Raw genomic sequence first — 25,626 nt, 5'->3', positions numbered from 1 at the left:
CACACAAACCTCTACAGGACAAACTGATGGAAGATAAACGGACCTGCTGCTTATTTCTATCTTTAAAGTGACACTGTGGAAACTTGATGGACGGAAATGAAAAACAGTTCAGTCAGACGCTTTAAATGGACGTGTTAACCACTGGTGTTACTGCTGTTTGTTTCATTGTTAGTGTCTAAAACCTGCTGCTGATGTCACGTTCTCAGAAAAACACTGACTTCATACAAACACTGATCAGAACTAACAATCTTCCCACATTCAGCTTCATCAAGACGTTTTCTACTGTTGCCCTCACTGTGAATCACTGAGAAGAAGAGTCAGTGAAATGAATCCAACTTCAAATGTTCAACACTTGTTTCACTCTGTAGCTGTCAACAGTTCATTTAAGAAGCTTCAAACACATATAGAATCAAATTCAACAGGAAAGAGAGGAGAGAAAATGCAGTGTGAAGTCCTGAAGAGGAAGTGACGCCTCAACTGGTCTTTAAGAGGAAACAACTTCACAGACTTTGTCAGTTGACAACAAGAGATCAACAAAGAAGAGACAGAGAAGCAGGATGGTTGAATTCAGATGGATTCAAATGTCTTTATTTCTGATTCTGATGCTTCACTTTACAGGTAAGGACACATAGAACTCACATTACATTTAAAAAGTCTTTATAAACTGTAGGAATATTACTGTTTTTAATCCTTCTACAAAAATAATTTAATTTAGTTTGTAACTGAAAGACGAGACAAACACAACTTCTTTTAGAATAAATGAATAAAATAGACACAGATTATTAGATATTTGTTTGTTGTTTTTCTCTCATCAACAGTTACTGGACAATCTTCTTCCTTCACTGTCAGAGACGGAGATGACGTCACTTTACCTTGTGGAAATGTGACAGATGATCAGAATAAATGTAACAGTACTACCTGGATTTTCACTGGTTCAGGAAAGTCAGCAGCAGTAACACTGATTGATCATGGGCAGATTCACAAAGAAGCTGAATCTAAATCAGACAGACTGAGTGTTACAGAGAACTGTTCTCTGGTTATAAAGAAGGTCACAGATGAAGATGTTGGTCGTTACACCTGCAGACAGTTTAACAAATCAGGACGACATCAAGGTGGAGAATCTGTGGTTGATCTGTCTGTTGTTAGCAGTGAGTATTTCCATTTTAAGTTTTTCAGATAAAAAAGTATTTTTAGAGCAAATATAATAATAATTATGTTTTAAGTTGGTGGATTATTCTGTGGTTTTATTTGATTAATGTCATTTAACAGAATAATTGTTTTATAATGTTTTTATACATTTATACTATTGCGTATTTTAATTTTTCTTTTTACTTCCTGCTTCTTGTTTAAGTTGCTGAAGCTCAGTGTTCAGAGGAACTGACTTCATTTGTCTAAATTTAGTCTTGTTATTAACATGTTAACTGTGAGTCCAGTATGTGTTTGGTTTTAATGACCCTCGAGTCTCAATGAAAATGCAGCAGCTCAGGCTACATTCACAAGTGTTCATGGTGGAAAGACAGATCCTCTCACTGTAGCTGGAACATTACTCCTGATTATTCTCAGACATCACTGAGAACCAAAGATTCTTCTCTACAATGTTCACAGCATGAAAATAACTGAAGTGGTTTCATCAAACAGACTCAGATAAACTTGATGGAAACTTGATGTTTTACCTGCAGCTAATTATAAACTGTTATTTATAATTAGGTTCTATTCATTTCAGACATTTCTCTCTTTTTCTCATCAACAGGAACTGGACAATGTTCTAACGTCACTGTCAGAGACGGAGATGACGTCACTTTACCTTGTGCAAATGTGACAGATGATCAGAATAAATGTGACAGTACTACCTGGATTTTCACTGGTTCAGGAAATTCAGCAGTAGTAACACTGATTGATCATGGGCAGATTCACAAAGAAGCTGAATCTAAATCAAACAGACTGAGTGTTACAGAGAACTGTTCTCTGGTTATAAAGAAGGTCACAGATGAAGATGTTGGTCTTTACACCTGCAGACAGATGATATCAGGACAACATCAAGACTCTGAGGTTGATCTGTCTGTTGTTACCAGTGAGTATTTCCATCATAATGTTTTCACATCAAACTGTTTTGTTAGACACTGAAACTGTCTAATATTTCTATGATTTCATATCATCTTATCACATTTTATATAAGAACAACAATAGAATCATAAAATCTATTGAAGATGTCGATTACTCAGTGTTTTTGTTTGAAACTATGATAAATGAGTTTTGTGTGACAACATATTTCTGTTTTACTCTCAGATCATTAAAGATGTGATTTGACCTCATATTAAGAACCAAATATCAGTTTATTTCTTCATCTTCTTCAGCTCTGTATCATCTGTTCTCACTTTATCATCTGAATCTAAACTTCATCTCACAGAAAAGAAAACTTATTAATAACTTGTTGATATTTTTAATATAAAGTTTAGACTTTACTTTGCAGAAGTGAGACTGTTGGAAGCTGACGCTCTAAAGTTAGTTCAGTCAGAAACTGATCAACGTGTTAAAACCACAGATGTTCCTGATGTTCATGAGCTCATTGTTTGTGGCTCAAACCTCCAGAGCTCTGCTGCTGTTGTCACGTTCTCAGTACAACACGTCCTCCTCTGTAATCAGACAGAAGTCATTTCAGAGATACGACCACCATCACTAAATATCTTCTTCTTTATGAACAGTATCACTATGTTCCACCACTCAGCATCAAGAATCCCACTGTGACAGGTTTGACTCTTCACCTGTTTGTTGATGTGAGCTGTCAGACGTCACCAGGACTCCTGTCTCTTCTCTAACAAACACTGTTCAAAGAAAATCAGTCGTATTCATGCAGCTTTCTGTTCATGAACCATCTTCACACATCTGACTTCTTCTGTTTCTGATCCACTAAGAAACAGTGTCGTCCTCACAGTGGACTTTAAAAACTAATCTCTTCTCTACATTCAACAAAGTGTAAATCAGGACAAAGTGACAGCTCATTGTTCACAGGAATTAGACGCTGTAATCACCTTTAAACAGAAACAACTTCACAGACTGTGTTAACTGAGAGTTTGACAACAAGGGGTTAATAGTGAGAAGAGACAAACACACGATGGTTGAATTCAGACAGGTTCAAAATGTCTTTAAATGAGACAGAATCAGTTTAGTTTGGAACTGTGAGAATGAAGTTGACTGTTGGAAACTAAAGATGAGACAAACACAACTTGTGTTGAATCTAAATTAACCTCATAATGTAAATAAAACAGTTCTATTCATTTCAGACATTTCTCTCTTTTTCTCATCAACAGTAACTGGAAAATATTCTGACTTCACTGTCAGAGACGGAGATGACGTCACTTTACCTTGTGGAAAATGTGATAGATGATCAGAATGAATGTGACAATACTACCTGGATCTTCACTGGTTCAGGAAACTCAGCAGCAGTAACACTGTTTGAACATGGACAGATTCACAAAGATTCAGTCAAATCTAAATCAGACAGACTGAGTGTTACAGAGAACTGTTCTCTGGTTATAAAGAAGGTCACAGATGAAGATGTTGGTCGTTACACCTGCAGACAGTTTATATCAGGACGACAACAAGGTGGAGACTCTGTGGTTGATCTGTCTGTTGTTACCAGTGAGTATTTCCATCATAATGTTTTCACATCAAACTGTTTTGTCAGAACAATAAACTGAAACGTTACAATAATGATGATACAGTGATGAAGTTCATTTAACTCTTGTTTTCTTTCTGTCACAGAATCTTCATCTTCATCAGAGACTGAACATCAGAACGATGTTGAGGTGACATTAACCTGCTCTGTATCAACATATGATCAGTGTAGACACACAGTGAAGTGGCTGAATGAGGATAATAATAATCATTTAACAGACATGAAGACATCACAGAGTTCCTGTTCTGACACTGTGACATTTACAACATCTGACTTTAATCAGTATTCTGACTTATTGAAGTGTGAAGTGACTGATGGTAACAGGAGAAAGCAGCAGTTTCCCTTCAGACGTCAGACTTCAGGTGAAAAACCAGGTGAGAGGATGAAGAACTGTTGAAATCATTTTAAACTGAGTGAAAAATTAAACTAATTCTTGTTTATTTGATTTTATTTTGTTGTTGATGACAAACATGAATTATTTTATCATAGTACAATTTTTACTTTGTATTTGTCGAGTTATAGAGAAAACAACAACAACAACAACAACAAGACCAGTGACGGAAGAGACAAATGAAAAAACCTCCACAAGCAGCAGTGAACCAACAAAATCACCAGGTAACTGAACATTTTTCTCTTTTTATGATTGTAAAGTTTTCAGAGTTTATTATAGTATCATCAGTATTAGTTTGTTTCTTTATCAACATCAATGTACAAATGGAACAATGATATTTATACTGTTAATAGATATTAACACAAGTCTTTACACATATACTTAATATTTATATTAACTTTGATTCAGACATAATAAAAGAAAATGTCTCATTGAAATTATTTAAAATTAAAGTGGAATGTTTTGACAGAATTTGAGGTTTTAACATGACACCAGTGTTTAACATGTTTATCACGTGTTTGTAAAGGAACATTTAGTCTCACTGTTACTTTCTGACATTCTGTATTGTTTCTGTTCTTGTGAAGACACAACTACAACTAAATCAGCATCGACAATGAGAACTGATGTCACGAGTGCGAGGAAGGACTCCATGACTAGAGACACACAGAAAGGATTTTCAAAGGTTCATTAAAAAACAGTGCACAAGGGAAAAGGTCAAATGAGTATTACAGAGAACTCCTCAAGAGGAGATGGTGTAGGGTGAGTGTGGAGGTCAGGGTGTGAACCAGGAATGGCGGCTGGCCACTGTGGAGAGTGTCCAGGGGAGTAATAACATTTCTGTAGAAGCACGATGGGGAAACAGTCCAGATTCTTAAACAGAGGATGATGAAACCAAAGTCCAACAAACAGTATGATAAAACAGTCTGGGGTTATGTACAGGGGCAGGTTAAATAAGAAGTCCAAGAGCTAGTATCCGTGCTCAGAGGTTTCCAAGGCATACATGGTAAGGCAGTACAAGGGAAGTCCGGCTGGCAAAATCTCTGAGGTAGAGACGGGTTCAGGTCAGGTGCTGTGAGAAGGTGGAAAGACCAGGAATGGACAGATCAGGAGAGAGGAACTCACGGTGCCGGAGCCTCAGGCAAAAGCGGGGTCCAGGGCAGGTAAAGTCCAAATGTCAGTCCGAATAGAAACGCTGAATAGTTTTACTCTGGGTTTGAGGGCAGACTATCTGGCAGGGGAGGAAGGTGAGAAGGTCTGTATATGTGGTCCAGGTGCAGCCAATCAGCGGGTGAGGATAATTAGGCTGGGAGGAGGAAACAGGAAGTTGACCAAATAAGGGCATGGGGGGAAGACATGCAGCAAGAAAGCTGGAATCATGACAACTGAACTGTCAACAGGAGTCAGAAGAAGAACATCAATGAGACAAACACTGATCCAGGAAAACAACAAGTCACTGACTGAATCTGTTGTTTAGTTTGTGTATTTAAATTGTTTCAGTCCGTCTCAGTTTTGAACCCTGTTGTTGTTCTTGGGGTTCAGGTCTTTACGATTTTTAATTTCTCTTCCCAGACTGGTCTTGGTGGTTCATTATTGGAGCTGTGGGTTTAGCAGCACTGTTAATAATTGTTGTTGCAACATTCATCAGATGGAAGAAAACTAAAGGTGAGAAAGAAGGAAAAGCAGAGATTTCTAATCAACCTGGATTCTTAGTTAAACTTGACTTTCTTTTGTCTTTTCAGAGAACAGAACACAAAGAACTGAAAACAAGGTGAGTTTTAGAGCTAAAAACTAAATGTTTTTACAATTTTAATGTTATAAAGTGTTTTACTATTAAATATGTAAAGAAACAGAGAGAACAATAAACGGTACTAACTTCACTGTACAGAACACAAACTAATGTGCAGTGAGACTGTTGTGGTGATAGTGACTCAGATTAAATCCACATTCTGATCTTTGTCTTCTCTCCGTAGACTGATCCTGAAGATGGAGTTCCCTACGCCTCCATCAGCTTCACCAAGATCACCAAAAATAAAACCTGGGTAAGACGTCTGCTTGGTGTGATGTTGATTAATGAGGACATTAATTGAATTAAAGTCAAAGTAATTGATTGATAATTGATTGTGATTCTGATCAGACTGTTAATCCCTGTGGCCCCCAGACCTTTCCTTTGCAGTATCACCACTCAGATCTACTCAGCAGATAAAAGCTGCAGCAGAATGAGGACAGTCAGAGCTCCTAAGTTTATGTGGATGTAAATCGTGTGCTGTTTCCTTCCAGGATCAACAAGCTGATGAAGTTGATGCGGTGACCTACAGCACTGTGAGAGCTTCCTCTTCTGCTGCTGGAGCCTCCACTGACCCCAGTATCCTCTATGCAACTGTCAACAAACCAAACAAATAAGATTAATTCAGACATTTGAGACAGATTGTGTGTAGAGTTCTTCTATTGGACTGTCTTCTACTGTACAGGTGTACATACAGTACAGTACATTAGTATTTTGGTTCCTGTGTATTTCTTTCTCTTAGTACTGTGTCTCTCTCATTGATGGTAAGTTAAGGTTCAGGTTAACATCTTTCTTATCCTCTTTGTCTGTTTGTTTAACTACATGATGCTTTCTGTTCATTATTGTTTATTGATTATCTATATACTCAGTTTTTCTTGCTATATTGTGAATGATTTCCTGGTTTAACGTGTTTTTCTTGATTATGTTTTTATTTTTTTAACAGTTTTAACTAATACACAGACAAACTAAAGCACAGGTTCATGTGACCACAGATCCTGAATAACCTCTGATGGTTTTCAGGGCAAATTAAAATATTTTTCCTAATTCTTTTTTAAATTTTTCACTATAAATCTGTTTATTTAGATTGTTTCCGGTTTCTTTCAGTCCTGTAGTTTTTCAGATGCTGTTTTAAACTTTTGCTGCAGCTTTGTCCACATTGAAACCAAAAGATTTTCTGTGACTGGTTGTTAGAAACATTGTACAGAGAGTTTTCATTTTACATGTGTTTCTCTCATCAAACTTCAGTTTGTTATAACTTAAAGTGACTCTTGTGAAACTTCCCTTTGTCCTTGTTAGCATCAAGACCATTCTTGGTCACCTCCCCCTTCAGACTCACCGCTGCCATTTCTTAACTTTCAGTTTCCCCAGGAGCTGAATTTTATTCTGCTAATTACACCTGTTTAAAAATATAATTATAATTAAACCATTAACATCACCTCAGTAGATCTCCCCCATAATTCCTCATGGTTTGTGAACCAAACAGTAAACAGGTCAGATGTGTAAATAAAGAACTGAGACCCAAACTTCCACCTGACTGACAGTGATCATGTGTTTTAATCCAGCTGTTGGTGCTGTTCCAGATGTTCTCAGCAGAGGCACTGGCTCAGTTGCTCCAACATCTCAATACTCCAAAACACCACTGTAACAAGCGACAGATGGAGTTTGATGACTGCATGTTCATAGCTGCTGTAGAGGTCCCTGGAGGTGTTCCTGATGTACAGAAGACTAGAATCCAAATTGGTGCTAGATTTGAATAATTCCTTATGTGGTGGATTACAGTTAATAAGAATGTAGACTGGATGAATTATTTAACTTTATACTTTTACAATCAACAGTGAATGTTGAGTTTTACAAGTGATACCAAAAGGTATTGGACATGTTGTTAACAGAAAGGGAGGTGTCTGTAGAGAGTTTCATTCTGTACATTCAAACACAACAAAACAGCACCAGACGGCAGCGTTAGTTAAACCTTAGAAGACCTGACTGCACTGTGTCATGGTTCCTGCCTCATCCCCCTTCTGTTGGTGTTTTTGTCTCCCCCTGGTGTTCACCTTCTCACTCCCCTCTACAGCCACTTCCTACTGTTCTCATTTGGACCACCTGAACTCTTCACGCTCCTGGACTTTGATTATGAGTTGTTTCACCTGCGTGTCCCCGTGTCTTTAAAAACTCCCTCAGTCATTGTTTTCATTGCCAGTTTCTTGCTAATACACACACGTTCTCTGGTTGGTTTGTACATTGATTGTTTGTATGTTGGTTGTTGGTACATGGACTGGAGTTCACCCCTTAGTTTCACCCAGGATTTTGCCTTCTTGTTTTTCCCTACTTGTAGGTTCGCCTGCAGTTTGCAACTCTTTTCAGTTATTATTTTGTTTGTCTAGTTAAGTGAGTTAGTCTGTATTTTGTTTGCTTTAGTGCTTTTGATTTTTGTTGTTACTTTGTGTTTCTGGTTAGTCTGTAACTTCAGTCTATCAGTTGTGCATTTCTGTTGGTACTTTGTTTTTGGTCAGTGTGTTACTTTGTAGTTTGCCTGGGTCAGTGCAGCGCTCTCTGTTGTTACTTTGTATTCAGGTTTGCTAGTTAATATTTTGTTTGTCACTTTGTCTATTCAGGTTTTGTTTGTTTCTTTATTTTTTCATTGTGCTTCGGGTCCCTTTAATTGTCACTTTGTTGTCCCATCGAGCCTGCATTTTTGTAGTGTGCGTTTTTCTCCACCTTGTTGTTTCCCTGTATTGATAATAAACCTTTTTCGTTTGTTATACTCGCGTCACCTTTGTTGCTTCCTCACATGCTGTCTGAAGAACAACCTGAAAATTCAGAGGTGGACGATCCTCTCACCTCCTTATTTGACTAATAGTTTGGGAGATGGAGCAGTCTAATCTCTTCTCCTCTAGTCTCTATTGCAGTGGTGGCCGCCCTGGTGGCAGTAAAGCAGAACTGCAGAGCTGGACAGATGCTGCCTTGACTAAGACTATGTACCAACAGGTCGATGAGGAGAATCAGAACCTTGAAGATGACAACTATACTGAAACCTGCATTGAATAAGTTCTAAGTCTCCTGATACTGAAGTGAAAACTTGATGATGCGTGTTATGAAAACCTGTTATCAGCCGATATAAATGTAAAAGTACACAGTATCATGTGATGATTTTATTTCCTTTTCCTTGTTTTATTGTCCATTAATTAAAAATGACCATACACTTACTTCTATGAATTTGACAAGTTACTGTTATGATTTTTATTCAGTGTCTGATATTTACTTTTATTTTTCTTTGTATGTAAAAGTATAAACAGGAGGGAAATGTTAGAAACATTGTACAGAGAGTTTTCCTTTTACATTTAGTTTCTCTCATCAAACTGTCATTTGTTATAACTTCCTCTGTCTGTGCTGAGGAACCATGCTTCCTTTGCTCTAGAGAAAATAAACGACGTCTTATTAACCTCATCGGTGGTCCTGAGAAGTTTGTTCCAGAAATGTTCCTATGATCTACTGTTATCTCAAGATCATTTATCAACATCAAACTGAGTGTCTGGTTCATCTGATCACACCTGTCTCATCCTTCAAAGTTTGAACTAATGAAAATCGGATTATTCTATGATTCAAATGTAATTTTCCATATGATTGTGTTGATGTTTCAGTAGCAGTTTAATTTATCAGACCACTGACATTAACAGTGATCTCCTCCTCTGTGGTGCTGAAAGAGCAACAGGAGAAACTAGCTGGGACTGTGGTTTGCTCCTCGTTGTCTAGACCCTCCTACTGGAGCAGAAAACGTTCCTGGTGTAAACAGACTGTGACCAGAGGTGTGGGGATGGAGCTCACCTATGTACATGTGTGTGCATGTGCACAGTTCCATTTTTCACATGTTCATCTAATGTCAGTCTTCACATTATTGTCCCTCAAACTGCTGTGTCTCTCACTCTACTACATGTGTTCAGCAGTGGCATTGTGGGAACTTTCTGCTCTACTCCAGGAAATGAAAGACACTTCAATCATCCAATCATTATTGTATTAACCACTTATGCTACTGATATTTATTTGGTCATTTTTAAAACCCTCTAAAGTTCTGCTGCTGTTGTTACGTTCTCACCAGAAAACTCTATCTTCACTTCTTAGAAACAAAGCTCTCACATGTTTTCTGTTCTAGCTGCTACTTGTAGAGTTTGATCCTAATTTACAGTTGAAATGCTCCTTTAAGTCTGTGTCAGTAGCAGACAGTCAGGGGAATTTTATCGCCATCTGCTGGTGAGAGAAAGGAAATGCAGGGACTGTTACACAGTAGAAGCTCCAACACAGCTGTTTATTAGTGAGAGGAAGGAGGGAAAATCAAAAACTGTGAAGGATGAGAAAGATTTAGTTGAAGTAGTAACATCAGAATAAAACTCAGGTACAAGGAAAAGTCTGGATTCCAAGTTTGAATCAAGTCAAAGTGAAGAAATACTGGAATCAAATACTGTGCAGACTGTCACATGAATTTATTACAGACTGCATCACATGTATTGAAGTAGAAATGTGTATCCATTATTTTAGAGAAACATGTTTGGTGAAGCTGATATTGAACATCTGTTATTGACGGTGTTAGAGACTTGTACTGCAACCAGCCACCAGGGAGGGATCGACTTCACTTTTACAGAGCTGTCATGACTCCATCTTTAGAAATAGTCTGTGGGTGGAGTCCAGCTCGCTGCTTGTTGAGCTTCACAGAGGACAGTACACATTAGTAGTACTACAATATGTTCACACAGGTACATAGAGTACATGTACACACACAAACTACAAGCTTACTGGAACTCAGCTCTCCACTTGTTGTTCTCTCAGCACCAGTAAAACTTCCCTGTGTTGGGTTGAAATGATGGATGAACATAACCAGAGGTCAGAGGTCATGCTGCAGTAGAGGTGATCTGGTGTCCAGGGTGAACCCTGCATCTTACCCAGTGTCAGCTGTGATCAGCTCTGGGCTCCACACAAACCTCTACAGCAAAAACTGATGGAAGATAAACGGACCTGCTGCTTATTTCTATCTTTAAAGTGACACTGTGGGAACTTGATGGACGGAAATGAAACACAGTTCAGTCAGACGCTTTAAATCGACGTGTTAACCACTGGTGTTACTGCTGTTTGTTTGTTTCATCGTTAGTGTCTAAAACCTGCTGCTGATGTCACGTTCTCAGAAAAACACTGACTTCATACAAACACTGATCAGAACTAACAATCTTCCCACATTCAGCTTCATCAAGACGTTTTCTACTGTTGCCCTCACTGTGAATCACTGAGAAGAAGAGTCAGTGAAATGAATCCAACTTCAAATGTTCAACACTTGTTTCACTCTGTAGCTGTCAACAGTTCATTTAAGGAGCTTCAAACACAGATAGAATCAAATTCAACAGGAAAGAGAGGAGAGAAAATGCAGTGTGAAGTCCTGAAGAGGAAGTGACGCCTCAACTGGTCTTTAAGAGGAAACAACTTCACAGACTTTGTCAGTTGACAACAAGAGATCAACAAAGAAGAGACAGAGAAGCAGGATGGTTGAATTCAGATGGATTCAAATGTCTTTATTTCTGATTCTGATGCTTCACTTTACAGGTAAGGACACATAGAACTCACATTACATTTAAAAAGTCAATAGAAACTGTATAAATATTACTGTTTTTAATTCTTCTACAAAAATGATATATTTTAGTTTGTAACTGAAAGACGAGACAAACACAACTTCTGTTGGAAATATTAACCTCACAATAGGAATAAAATAGACACAGATTATTAGATATTTGTTTTTTTTTCTCTCATCAACAGTTACTGGACAATCTTCCTCCTTCACTGTCAGACATGGAGATGACGTCACTTTACCTTGTGAAAATGTGATAGATGATCAGAATAAATGTGACAGTACTACCTGGATCTTAAGTGGTTCAGGAAAGTCAGCAGCAATAACCCTGATTGATCATGGGCAGATTCACAAAGATTCAGTCAAATCTAAATCAGACAGACTGAGTGTTACAGAGAACTGTTCTCTGGTTATAAAGAAGGTCACAGATGAAGATGTTGGTCGTTACACCTGCAGACAGTTTATATCAGGACGACAACAAGGTGGAGACTCTGAGGTTGATCTGTCTGTTGTTACCAGTGAGTATTTCCATCATAATGTTTTCACATCAAACTGTTTTATCAGAACAATAAACTGAAACGTTACAATAATGATGATACAGTGATGAAGTTAATTTAACTCTTGTTTTATTTCTGTCACAGAATCTTCATCTTCATCAGAGACTGAACATCAGAACAACGTGACATTAACCTGCTCTGTATCAACATATGATCAGTGTAGACACACAGTGAAGTGGCTGAATGAGGATAATAATAATCATTTAACAGACATGAAGACATCACAGAGTTCCTGTTCTGCCACTGTGACATTTACAACATCTGACTTTAATCAGTATTCTGACTTATTGAACTGTGAAGTGACTGATGGTAACAGGAGAAAGCAGCAGTTTCCCTTCAGACGTCAGACTTCAGGTGAAAAACCAGGTGAGAGGATGAAGAACTGTTGAAATCAATTTAAACTGAAACTAATTCTTGTTCATTTTATTTTATTTTGTTGTTGATGAACATGAAGTATTTTCTCTCAGTACATGCTTTATTTTTCTGTTTGTTCAGATAAAAAGAAAACAACAACAACAACAACAACAACAACAACAACAACAACAACAAGACCAGTGACAGAAGAGACAAATGAAAAAACCTCCACAAGCAGCAGTGAACCAACAAAATCACCAGGTAACTGAACATTTTTCTCTTTTTATGATTGTAAAGTTTTCAGAGTTTATTATAGTATCATCAGTATTAGTTTGTTTCTTTATCAACATCAATGTACAAATGGAACAATGATATTTATACTGTTAATAGATATTAACACAAGTCTTTACACATAGTTAAAGCAGGTAAAACAGCTACTGAAGTTCAAATTACAAAGTTTGGACAGACCTGTCTCCCCCCACCCCTCCTTCACAGACTCAAACTTCAGACATGGTTCCAGGTGGAGGACACTGAACGTACATGAAGGGAAGTTTGCTGATGGTGAATCCTACATTGTGGATCAAGTTGTTCAGCTAATGGAACCATCTGCAGTGTTTTAGTTGTTTGCATGTTATCAACCAGCTCATGTGGACGTTAGATTATTCTGTCAGTGTTAACTAGACGCAGGGCTGGTTACCCTGAAATCAAACAGCCACTGCTGTTGGAGGCAAAGAAGATCAGATCTCAGTTATACAACAGTATTAGAGTCAGGAGGAGTTTTTTACGTTTGCATTTTGAGATTAAAGTTCACAGTACACATTTGGAGATAACGAATTTTTTTTAACCTTCACATTTTGAATAGAACAAGAAGTTGAAGCCAAATATTTTGAATCTTTTCAGATTTTCCATATTTGCTGAGATCCATCATTGTGTCTGTGGGTTTAGCAGCACTGATCATATCTGTTGTTACAGTCAACATGTGGACGAGAACTAAAGGTGAGAACATTCACTGAGGAAACTTTTACTAACAACAAGTTTTTTACTGTTGAAGCTTAAAACAAGTTTTGTTTTACTTGTTTTTCTTTTCAGGGAAAAAGACACTGATAGAAAGAAACACTGTGAGTATAAAGATAAAATAGTCAAATACAGGATCTATTAAAAGTATTATAGTCTGTTTTACAATTATCAACAGAAAAAGACTCTTTGAAGTCCAAATGAAAACAGATCTGTAAATGAATGAAACATATAAAACTGAAAATACTGAAAGTATCCACCACCTTTAAGATGACTCAGCTGAATCCTCACAGGTGATTCTAGTAAATACATCTGTATCTGGAAGGTTAAACTGTCCCGGTGAATCAGTATGCTGGTCAAAATCTACACATGAAGAAACAAGAACACGCTGCACATCATCACAAACAGACAAACACACCATCAGCAGCATTAACTGGTGATGAGCTAAAGATACAAGATGAACTTTGTATATATAACAACAGAAAATGAAATGTGAGCAGCACATGGAGCTGATTCAAGAATGAAGTCGACCTGTTCAGTACAACACAAACTGTGACGTTAGTTCAACTCTGAATCTCAAGTGTTGTTGTTTTTCTCAGGTGTGTAATGATGAAGATGAAGTGATCTATGAAAGCGTTGAAGACCTTTCTGCTTCTGTCTGACTCCACTGATCATCCACTAGGAACAGCAGGTGCTGCTTCTTCTTCAGTGGTTCAGTTGTTAGGTGCTGCTCCTTCACTCAGTGAGTTAGAGCAGATATATCTCTTTGGTTTATTCCTGTAATTAGAGTTAGATTGATGAAACCTGTTCTGTTATTGTCTTTTCATTGATTTAAGGTTGCACCCTTTTGCTCTTTTTTGTTTCCTCTCTCATCGACTCATTTCTCCTGTTCTCATCTTTATTTCTTCTCCTTTATTTTGCTTCATGTCTCCTTGTTCAACATCTAATAATAAATTGCCCAGACAAACCAATCACATCTGGTTGTTTCTTCCTCTTTTATATATGTACTTTGTTTTATGACATGAAATAACTGATTGTAGTGTTATTGATCTGGATACCTATTATTAGTGTATTTAAACCTGCACTTGATTTTTGAACTTGTTTTCCTGTGTTGTTGTGTCTTCATCAACAGTCAGATTAAATAACCACAGTGTGTTTGTCACCATGTGTCACATGTTTCTGTTGAACTGACACCAGCTGACGACAGCGTCAACATCCACTTGTATTCATTCGTATTTTTTCTCAGTGCAAACACTCAGAACAAATTAGAATAATTAGTTTATCAGTGTAACTCGTACATACAGCTCCATCTCCTACACTCAGAGTTCCATGTACTACCTTCAGGTTCTGTCTTTAGCAGCCACGAGCCAGAACCAACAGATACGAACAACTTAGAGAGGATGTTAAAAAGCAACTGGAGCAGCACAGTAGGACTGACTGAATAAAACTTTGATAAAGTAACAGTAGGAGATGAGGAGCAACCTCAGGTCCTGTAAGTTTACAGATGATATACAGTGTTTGGTGACTTCTTTTCTGAATGTCCATGATGTGCTGATCAAAGGTGAGTGTGTTATCTAATGTTACTGAGGTATTTGAAACTGTCCACTGTTTCTACTGTTTGGTTATGAAGGACAATGAGGGGCTGTGGTGAAGGGGGGTTGACTATGAGCTCTTTTGTCCTGTTGACATTGAGGTTCAGGTGGTTATCCTCACAGCACGTAGTGAAATGTGCAGCAGTGTGATAGTCCATGATGGAGTCATTGTCTCTGAGTAAGGTGAGAATGGTTTTTATCATAGAGTATTTTAAACACGTTGTGTTGGGTGATGGGCTCATGCTGTCATTGCTGTGAAGACAACTTCCTCTTTTTCCTTCAGTATAAATCACTGGATATGTGAGAGTCAGAGAAACACATGAAAGTAAAACAGAGATTTTGTTTTGCTTTTTTAGAAAACAGTCTGAAATTATTGTGAGGACGTGACATTTGAGAGTTTAACCTCGTGGTTCAGTTAACTCTTCACTCTTCACCACAACAATTTGCTCTAATCTCCACATCACTGCTGATGCTGCACCATGTTCATTTTCTTTCAGCTGCTTCCCAACCTTGATGCCTCTCCAGTAGAACATGGAACATTTTCTGGACCAGTGGACGTCCACCAGGTGGAGTGTTGTTCTTCACCAATCAGTGGCCCATGTCCCAGAAAAACTGTCTCGTGTGTTTTCATGGTTTGGCCTGCAGAGGGTGGAAATGAGCAGGAGCGAGAAGTGGAAAATAAAAGAGTGAGTTTATGAATACTAAATGTTCTCATATCATATTTAGCATTTTTTAAATAATGATAAACAGAAAAACAGATCTCTACACAGGAATCAAAAACAAAATAGTAAAGAAGTGCTTTGTTAAGTTTTCACATCCTTAAAAGTGAATCATTTGAATAATCTCAGCTGCAGCCGAATGCTTTTAGAAGTCACACAGTTAAACAGAGATCAGCTGAGTGAAGTCCATGTTTTTACATGACTGTAGTATAAATACACCTGTATCTGAAGGTCCAGTTTCCAGTTTGAATCAGGACTCTGGACAGCAACAAAAGCACTGTTGTTCAAAACCACACGTTAGGGGAGTATCTTTGGAGGATTCAGGTGTAGCTGTTGTTGAGGAAACTGTATAACAGAGTTTAGTGGTAAAGGAACCAGTGAACAAGGATAATCTTCAGACTGTTGTGTAAAATCATAGAGGACAGAACAGAACTAAAAAGTTTGAAAATAATTCAGCAAGTTGTTAATTGAGGGGAAGAAGAAGTTGAATATGACAACAGAAAATCTAAAGTGTTGATTCAAGTATGAAGTCAACCTGACAACACAAACTGGGAGATCAGTTTAAACTCTGAATCTCAAGTGTTGTTGTTCTTCTCAGGTGTGATGATGAAGATGAACTATGAACATGATGAAGACGTTTCTGCGTCTGTCAGACTCCACTGATCAGCTAGAGACATGACTCGACTGCTGTTCCCAGTAAACAATTAAACTCTCTGTCCTGTTCAAATGTTGCATGGTGCTGTGGTTTTTTTCTGTTTCTTATCTCTGGTAAAAACCTGCAGTAAAAAGTTTGAAATGTAATTTGAAGAACTTCAGAGAACAGTTTTTAGTCAACATGACTGTAGAACAACCTGAAAAGAATGACATTTATAAAAGCAGCAGTTTAACATAGTGTGATGTGAAATCTTCCATGTTTACCAAAGATGTAATAAGAATCCATAATAACATAAGTGCTGCAGTGAATTTCTGTCACAGAGGACCAACAGTGCTGTACTGTAGATTACATTCAAATTATAACATGTTGTTGATCCATGAATGATTAGTATCATAGTAAACTTTGGCTTCAGTGCAGAACTACACTGTATATGTGAATGTTACAGACATTATAAAGCAAATATATATTGATTATGTCACGATGCTAGCTCCTCCTTCCTGCCCCTCACTTCCTTATTTCGTTGCAATCATGTTTTCCTCCTCCCGGCCTAATTACCCTCGTCTATTTATTGGCTGAACCTGTGCTACTCCAGCCCTTTATAAGCAGGTCGGTTTGTCTCACACCCTGCCAGATAGTCTCACACTTTCCTGAGAGATACGCTATCCAGCATTAACTTTCTGATTGACTTCCTGTTGCGTAAACCTGCCTCACCTGAACCCGCCTCTTTTGTTATGCTTGGGCAAACTCGCAACTATTCAGTTCCATTCAATTCAGTTTTATTTGTATAGCGCCAGTTCACAACAGAAGTTATCTCAAGGCACTTTACAGTTTAAGGTTTAAGACCTTACAGAGTATAATTATATAAAAAATGATACAGAAAACCCAACAATCCTATTTGTGCAAGCTTTAGGCAAACTACTGACCTGGAACCTCACCACCGTCACCAGCCACATGTCGCTTTCAGTCTTCACCCTCTGTCCAATAGCCATCTTTAAAGTGTCGGCATTCTCACCTCTGACCTTCCTCAATCACCTCCAGATCACTGCCATTACTAATTTCACCATTTCCTCTTGTGCTCCACAACAGTTCACAATCAGACCTTCATACTCACCCGACGCCTTCTTCTCCCGTTTGGATCTGTGCTGAACCCCCTGATTTGTCTATTCTCTACTTCTGGTGTTAATAAACTTTTTGAACTCTGTCCTGAATCTGAGTTATCTCTGGCCATGGAGTCCTTCCTTCACTATGTGACAGATTGTGCTGATCTCTATGATTTTTTTTTTTTTTTTTTAGAAAATTGGTTAAGTTGGTTGTGTTCTGTGCCTGCTTTGATCCATCTGGCACAGGGTTTCTTTAATCTGTGCAGGGTACAATGAAATCTCAAGACTTTTAAGGTATTCTGGAGCAAAACATTTTTCCCAATCGAAGGAGACCACAATACACTGCAGGAGTAGCCACTGTGGCCGTGGGTCGCAGACCAGCTTCAGCTCAACTGGTCTTTACAGGTTTATTTGGTTTGACTTGACAGTTAATGGTGATTTTGCCAGAGAAAATGATGGTCTTTCTCTTGTTTTTCTTTCTTTAACTGAGGTGTACCAACAATTCTGTCCAAGTGTGTACATTTTCACATGTTCATCAAATGTCCGTCTTCACATTATTGTTCCTCAAACTGCTGTGTCTCTCATTCTACTACATGTGTTCAGCAGTGGCATTGTGGGAACTTTCTGCTCTACTCCAGGAAATGAAAGACACTTCAATCATCCAATCATTATTGTATGAACCACTTATGCTACTGATATTTATTTGGTCATTTTTAAAACCCTCTAAAGTTCTGCTGCTGTTGTTACGTTCTCACCAGAAAACTCTATCTTCACTTCTTAGAAACAAAGCTCTCACATGTTTTCTGTTCTAGCTGCTACTTGTAGAGTTTGATCCTAATTTACAGTTGAAATGCTCCTTTAAGCCTGTTTCAGTAGCAGATAGTCAGGGGAATTCTAGCGCCACCTGCTGGTGAGAGAAACGAAATGCAGGGACTGTTCCACAGTAGCAGCTGCAACACAGCTGTTTATTAGTGAGAGGAAGGAGAGAAAATCAAAAACTGGGAAGGATGAGAAAGATTTAGTTTTCTGTTTCCTAGTTTTCTGGTAAAAACCTAAAACAATTTTTATTCAACATAACTGCAGAACAACCTGAAAAGAATGACATTTATAAAAGCAGCAGTTTAACATGATGTGATGTGAAATCTTCCATGTTTACCAAAGATGTAATAAGAATCCATAATAACATAAGTGCTGCAGTGAATTTCTGTCACAGAGGACCAACAGTGCTGTACTGTAGATTACATTCAAATTATAACATGTTGTTTATCCACGACTGATTAGCATCATAGTAAACTTCGGTTTCAGTGCAGAACTACACTGTATATGTGAATGTTACAGTCATTATAAAGTGAGTATATACATTTATTATGTCACGATGCTAGCTCCTCCTTCCTGCCCCTCACTTCCTTATTTCGTTGCTTTCCTGTTTTCCTCTTCCCGGCTTAATTACCCTCGTCTATTTATTGGCTGAACCTGTGCTACTCCAGCCCTTTATAAGCAGGTCCGTTTGTCTCATACCCAGATAGTCTCACACTTTCCTAAGAGATACGCTATCCAGCATTAACTTTCTGATTGACTTCCTGTTGCGTAAACCTGCCTCACCTGAACCCGCCTCTTTTGTTATGCTTGGGCAAACTCGCAACTATTCAGTTCCATTCAATTCAGTTTTATTTGTATAGCGCCAGTTCACAACAGAAGTTATCTCAAGGCACTTTACAGTTTAAGGTTTAAGACCTTACAGAGTATAATTATATAAAAAATGATACAGAAAACCCAACAATCCTATTTGCTATAAGCTTTAGGCAAACTACTGACCTGGAACCTCACCACCGTCACCAGCCACATGTCGCTTTCAGTCTTCACCCTCTGTCCAACAGCCATCTTTAAAGTGTCGGCATTCTCACCTCTGACCTTCCTCAATCACCTCCAGATCACTGCCATTACCAACTCCGCCGTTTCCTCTTGTGCTCCACAACAGTTCACAATCAGACCTTCATACTCACCCGATGCCTTCTTCTCCCGATTGGATCTGTGCTGAACCCCCTGATTTGTCTATTCTCTACTTCTGGTGTTAATAAACTTTTTGAACTCTGTCCTGAATCTGAGTTATCTCTGGCCATAGAGTCCTTCCTTCACTACGTGACAGATTGTGCTGATCTCTATGATTTTTTTTTTTTTTTATTTAGAAAATTGGTTAAGTTGGTTGTGTTCTGTGCCTGCTTTGATCCATCTGGCACAGGGTTTCTTTAATCTGTGCAGGGTACAATGAAATCTCAAGACTTTTAAGGTATTCTGGAGCAAAACATGCTTCCCAATGGAAGGAGACCACAATACACTGCAGGAGTAGCCACTGTGGCCGTGGGTCGCAGACCAGCTTCAGCTCAACTGGTCTTTACAGGTTTATTTGGTTTGACTTGACAGTTAATGGTGATTTTGCCAGAGAAAATGATGGTCTTTCTCTTGTTTTTCTTTCTTTAACTGAGGTGTACCAACAATTCTGTCCAAGTGTGTACATTTTCACATGTTCATCAAATGTCAGTCTTTACATTATTGTCCCTCAAACTGCTGTGTCTCTCACTCTACTACATGTGTTCAGCAACGGCATTGTGGGAACTTTCCACAGTAGAAGCTCCAACACAGCTGTTTATTAGTGAGAGGAAGGAGAGAAAATCAAAAACTGGGAAGGATGAGAAAGATTTAGTTGAAGTAGTAACATCAGAATAAAACTCAGGTACAAGGAAAAGTCTGGATTCCAAGTTTGAATCAAGTCAAAGTGCAGAAGTACTGGAATCAAATACTGTGCAGACTGTCACATGAATTTATTACAGACTACTTCACATGTATTGAAGTAGAAATGTGTATCCATTATTTTAGAGACACATGTTTGGTGAAGCTGATGTTGAACTTCTGCCAGTGACGGTGTTAGAGACTTGTACTGCAACCAGCCACCAGGGAGGGATCGACTTCACTTTTACAGAGCTGTCATGACTCCATCTTTAGAAATAGTCTGTGGGTGGAGTCCAGCTCGCTGCTTGCTGAGCTTCACAGAGGACAGTACACATTAGTAGTACTGCAATATGTACACACAAGCACATAGAGTACATGTACACACACAAACTACAAGCTAACTGGAACTCAGCTCTACACTTGTTGTTCTCTCAGCACCAGTAAAACCTCCCTGTGTTGGGTTGAAATGATGGATGAACATAACCAGAGGTCAGGGATCATGCTGCAGTAGAGGTGATCTGGTGTCCAGGGTGAACCCTGCTTCTTACCCAGTGTCAGCTGTGATCAGCTCTGGGCTCCACACAAACCTCTACAGGACAAACTGATGGAAGATAAACGGACCTGCTGCTTATTTCTATCTTTAAAGTGACACTGTGGAAACTTGATGGACGGAAATGAAAAACAGTTCAGTCAGACGCTTTAAATCGACGTGTTAACCACTGGTGTTACTGCTGTTTGTTTGTTTCATCGTTAGTGTTTAAAACCTGCTGCTGATGTCACGTTCTCAGAAAAACACTGACTTCATACAAACACTGATCAGAACTAACAATCTTCCCACATTCAGCTTCATCAAGACATTTTCTACTGTTGCCCTCACTGTGAATCACTGAGAAGAAGAGTCAGTGAAATGAATCCAACTTCAAATGTTCAACACTTGTTTCTCTCTGTAGCTGTCAACAGTTCATTTAAGGAGCTTCAAACACAGATAGAATCAAATTCAACAGGAAAGAGAGGAGAGAAAATGCAGTGTGAAGTCCTGAAGAGGAAGTGACGCCTCAACTGGTCTTTAAGAGGAAACAACTTCACAGACTTTGTCAGTTGACAACAAGAGATCAACAAAGAAGAGACAGAGAAGCAGGATGGTTGAATTCAGATGGATTCAAATGTCTTTATTTCTGATTCTGATGCTTCACTTTACAGGTAAGGACACATAGAACTCATGTTACATATAAAAGGTAATTAAAAAACTGTATGAATATTACTGTTTTTAATCCTTCAAAAAAAACAATATAATTTAGTTTGTAACTCAAAGACGAAACAAACACAATTTATGTTGGAAATATTAACCTCACAATATGAATAAAATAGACACATACAGATTATTAGATATGTCTTTTAATTTTTTCATCAATAGTAACTGGACAAGCTTCCTCCTTCACTGTCAGACATGGAGGTGACGTCGTGTTACTTTGTGAAAATGTGATAAGTGATCAGAATAAATGTGACAGTACTACCTGGATCTCCAGTGGTTCAAGAAAGTCAGCAACAGTAACACTGATTGATCATGGGCAGATTAAGAAAGATTCAGTCAAATCTAAATCAGACAGACTGAGTGTTACAGAGAACTGTTCTCTGGTTATAAAGAAGGTCACAGATGAAGATGTTGGTCGTTACACCTGCAGACAGTTTATATCAGGACGACACTATGAAGACTCTGAGGTTGATCTGTCTGTTGTTACCAGTGAGTATTTCCATCATAATGTTTTCAGATATAGAGGTATATTATAAATATCACAATATTTATGTTTTAAGTTGGTGGATTACTCTGTGGTTTTATTTGCTTAATTTCATCTAACAATTGAAGAATTGTTTTATAATGTATTTATACATTTTTACTATTGCAACTTTAATTTTGCTTCCAGATGCAGCATTGTACTGAGAGGTTTTACTTCCTGGTTCTTGTTTAAGTTGCAGAAGCTCAGTGTTCAGAGGAACTGACTTCATTTGTCTAAATTTAGTCTTGTTGTTAACATGTTAACTGTGAGTCCAGTATGCATTCGGTTTTAATGACCCTCGAGTCTCAATGAAAATGCAGCAGCTCAGGTTACATTCACAAGTGTTCATGGTGGAAAGACAGATCCTCTCACTGTAGCTGGAACATTACTCCAGATTTTTCTCAGACATCACTGAGAACCAAAGATTCTTCTTTACAATGTTCACAGCATGAAAATTACTGAAGTGATTAAATCAAACAGACTCAGATAAACTTAATGGAAACTTGATGTTTTACCTGCAGCTAATTATAAACTGTTGAGACACTCATCGAAGTGTTCACCACATATATTTCTGGTTTATTTGATCATAGTTCGTGGCTAAAACCTCCAGAGCTCTGCTGCTGTTGTCATGTTCTCAGTAAAACACTTCCCCCCTCAGTTCTCAGAAATAAATAGATGGACAGAGTAAAACTAGAATCTTTATAATCTGCTGCAGAATCACTATAATTCACCATGAAGAGTCAAATTACAAGAGATTTGACTCTTCACCGTGTTCATGTGAGCTGTCAAACATCATCACGAGTCCTGACTGTTTAAACTCTGTCTAAAGAAAATCAGCAGCATTAACGCTGCTTTATTTTAATGATCACATGTTCACAATATAATAAGAGACAGAGAAACATGATGGTTGAACGCAGATTAAAATGTTATTAATGAAACTGATGCTTCTAATTACACATAAGGAGACTTACAGTATAACACACATTCAATAAAGAATATTTTCTGTATCAACTGCAATTTTTCTTTAAATCAACATATTTTCATTTGTAACTGTGAGAATGTAGTTGACGGTTGGAAACCAACGATGAGACAAACACAACTTGTGTTGAATCTAAATTAACCTCATACTATGAATAGAACAGTTCTATTCATTTCAGACATTTCTCTCTTTTTTTCTCATCAACAGTAACTGGACAATATTTCTACTCCTTCACTGTCAGAGACGGAGACGACGTCACTTTACCTTGTGGAAATGTGACAGATGATCAGAATAAATGTGACAGTACTACCTGGATCTTCAGTTATTTAAGAAACTCAGCAGCAGTACCACTGTTTGAACTTGGACAGATTAACAAAGATTCAGTCAAATCTAAATCAGACAGACTGAGTGTTACAGAGAACTGTTCTCTGGTTATAAAGAAGGTCACAGATGAAGATGTTGGTCTTTACACCTGCAGACAGTTTATATCAGGACGACAACAAGGTGGAGACTCTGTGGTTGATCTGTCTGTTGTTACCAGTGAGTATTTCCATCATAATGTTTTCACATCAAACTGTTTTGTCAGAACAATAAACTGAAACGTTACAATAATGATGATACAGTGATGAAGTTAATTTAACTCTTGTTTTCTTTCTGTCGCAGAATCTTCATCTTCATCAGAGACTGAACATCAGAACAATGTTGAGGTCACATTAACCTGCTCTGTATCAACATATGATCAGTGTAGACACACAGTGAAGTGGCTGAATGAGGATAATAATAATCATTTCACAGACATGAAGACATCACAGAGTTCCTGTTCTGCCACTGTGACATTTACAATATCTGACTTTAATCAGTATTCTGACTTATTGAAGTGTGAAGTGACTGATGGTAACAGCAGAAAGCAGCAGTTTCCCTTCAGACGTCAGACTTCAGGTGAAAAACCAGGTGAAAGGATGATGAACTGTTGAAATCATTTTAAACCTAGTGAAAAATGAAACAAATTTCTTGTTAATTTGATTTAATTTTTAAATCAAAAATTAAGTATTTTATCACAGTACAATTTTTCTTTGTATTTGTCGAGGTATAGAGAAAACAACAACAACAACAACAACAACAACAACAACAACAACAACAACAACAAGACCAGTGACAGAAGAGACAAATGAAAAAAACCTCCACAAGCAGCAGTGAACCAACAAAATCACCAGGTAACTGAACATTTTTCTCTTTTTATGATTGTAAAGTTTTCAGAGTTTATTACAGTATCATCAGTATTAGTTTGTTTCTTTATCAACATCAATGTACAAATGGAACAATGATATTTATACTGTTAATAGATATTAACACAAGTCTTTACACATATACTTAATATTTATATTAACTTTGATTCAGACATAATTAAAGAAAATGTCTTATTGAAATTATTTAAAATTAAAGTGGAATTTTTGACAGAATTTGAGGTTTTAACATGACACCAGTGTTTAACATGTTTATCACGTGTTTGTAAAGGAACATTTAGTCTCACTGTTACTTTCTGACATTTTTTACATCAGGTGGGACAAACATCACTGATCCAGGAAAACAACAAGTCACTGACTGAATCTGTGTCTAGTTGGAGCATGTTGAGTGTAGTGGAGCGACTGTTGACACATGTTGTGTTGTTTTACCTTCCATGTGTAGTTGATGATTTGGACTTGTTGTTGGGTGTAGTTTAGGTTTGTTGAAGCTGTTTGTCAGCAGCTCTGCTGATTAGTATGACAGTGGGTGGAGGATCCAGTTTAGAGACAGTAAAGGAACAAACTGTGACACTGACAAAAAGCAGGTAAAACAGCTACTGAAGTTCAAATGACAAAGTTTGGAAAGAGCTGTCTCCCAATCTAGCCACAGGGGTTACAAGCCAGTGATTTCTGTGCCGGTCCCAAGCCCGGATAAATAGAGAGGGTTGCGTCAGGAAGGGCATCCGGCGTAAAAATTGCCAAAATAACCATGCGAATCCTCAATAAGACTTTGATAGCGGATCGGTCAAGGCCCGGGTTAACAACGACCGCCACCGATGCTGTTAACCTACAGGGTGTCGGTGGAAATTTGACTACTGTTGGTCGAAGAAAGAGGGGAGGCAGAAGGGTTCGTGGGCAGAGAGAGAAGGGAAAAGGCAGGAACATAGATTTGAGAATAGGGACGATGACAGGGAAAGGCAGAGAGCTGGCAGACATGATGGAGAGAAGGAAGGTAGATGTTCTGTGTGTGCAGGAGACAAGGTGGAAGGGCAGCAGGGCACGTAGTATTGGAGGAGGATACAAATTGTACTACCATGGTGTGGATAGGAAGAGAAACGGGGTAGGAGTGATCCTGAAGGGGGAGTTTGTGAACAATGTCCTAGAGGTGAAAAGACTACAGCAGAGGAAGAGGTTGGCTAAAAGGAAGTGGGATGTAGAAAGGACTGAGGAAAGTAGACAGGAGTACAAGGAAGCGCAGCGTAGAGTGAAGAGGGAGGTGGCAAAGGCCAAACAGAAAGCTTACGAGGTTAGACACAAAGGAAGGAAGGACTTGTACAGGCTAGCCAGACAGAGAGATAGAGATGGGAAGGACGTGCAACAGATAAGGGTGATTAAGGACAGAGATGGAAAGGTGCTAACAACCCAGGAGAGTGTGCAGAAAAGATGGAAGGAGTATTTTGAGGAGCTGATGAACGA

At 38.2% G+C, this 25,626-nt stretch overlaps 3 protein-coding genes across 3 annotated transcripts; all 3 read left to right on the top strand.

Annotated features, from left to right (window-relative positions):
• The first annotated feature begins 409 nt into the window (after positions 1-409).
• On the top strand, positions 410-7,590 carry LOC113149640. Its single transcript, XM_026341850.1, has 9 exons — positions 410-618; positions 819-1,148; positions 3,340-3,639; positions 3,763-4,038; positions 4,199-4,291; positions 5,637-5,729; positions 5,807-5,835; positions 6,038-6,106; positions 6,345-7,590. The coding sequence occupies exons 1-9, from the start codon at positions 558-560 to the stop codon at positions 6,465-6,467; spliced, it is 1,374 nt and encodes a 457-aa protein (XP_026197635.1). The 5' UTR covers positions 410-557; the 3' UTR covers positions 6,468-7,590.
• Positions 7,591-11,023: 3,433 nt separating this feature from the next.
• On the top strand, positions 11,024-14,042 carry LOC113149638. Its single transcript, XM_026341847.1, has 6 exons — positions 11,024-11,433; positions 11,644-11,973; positions 12,097-12,378; positions 13,267-13,362; positions 13,456-13,484; positions 13,980-14,042. The coding sequence occupies exons 1-6, from the start codon at positions 11,373-11,375 to the stop codon at positions 14,040-14,042; spliced, it is 861 nt and encodes a 286-aa protein (XP_026197632.1). The 5' UTR covers positions 11,024-11,372.
• A 5,708-nt stretch (positions 14,043-19,750) lies between these two features.
• LOC113149636 lies at positions 19,751-24,070 on the top strand (the record flags this gene model as incomplete). The annotated part of the gene is made up of 4 exons (XM_026341845.1): positions 19,751-19,844; positions 23,135-23,467; positions 23,591-23,866; positions 24,021-24,070. Coding segments are annotated over exons 1-4 (753 nt in total), but the record flags the coding sequence as incomplete, so codon positions are not given.
• Between the last annotated feature and the right edge of the window lie 1,556 nt (positions 24,071-25,626).

Source organism: Anabas testudineus, chromosome 24, assembly GCF_900324465.2.
Source record: "Anabas testudineus chromosome 24, fAnaTes1.2, whole genome shotgun sequence".
Taxonomy (NCBI): domain Eukaryota; kingdom Metazoa; phylum Chordata; class Actinopteri; order Anabantiformes; family Anabantidae; genus Anabas; species Anabas testudineus.
The sequence above is the reverse complement of the archived record's forward strand: the minus strand, read 5'-3'. Positions and strand labels throughout refer to the sequence as shown.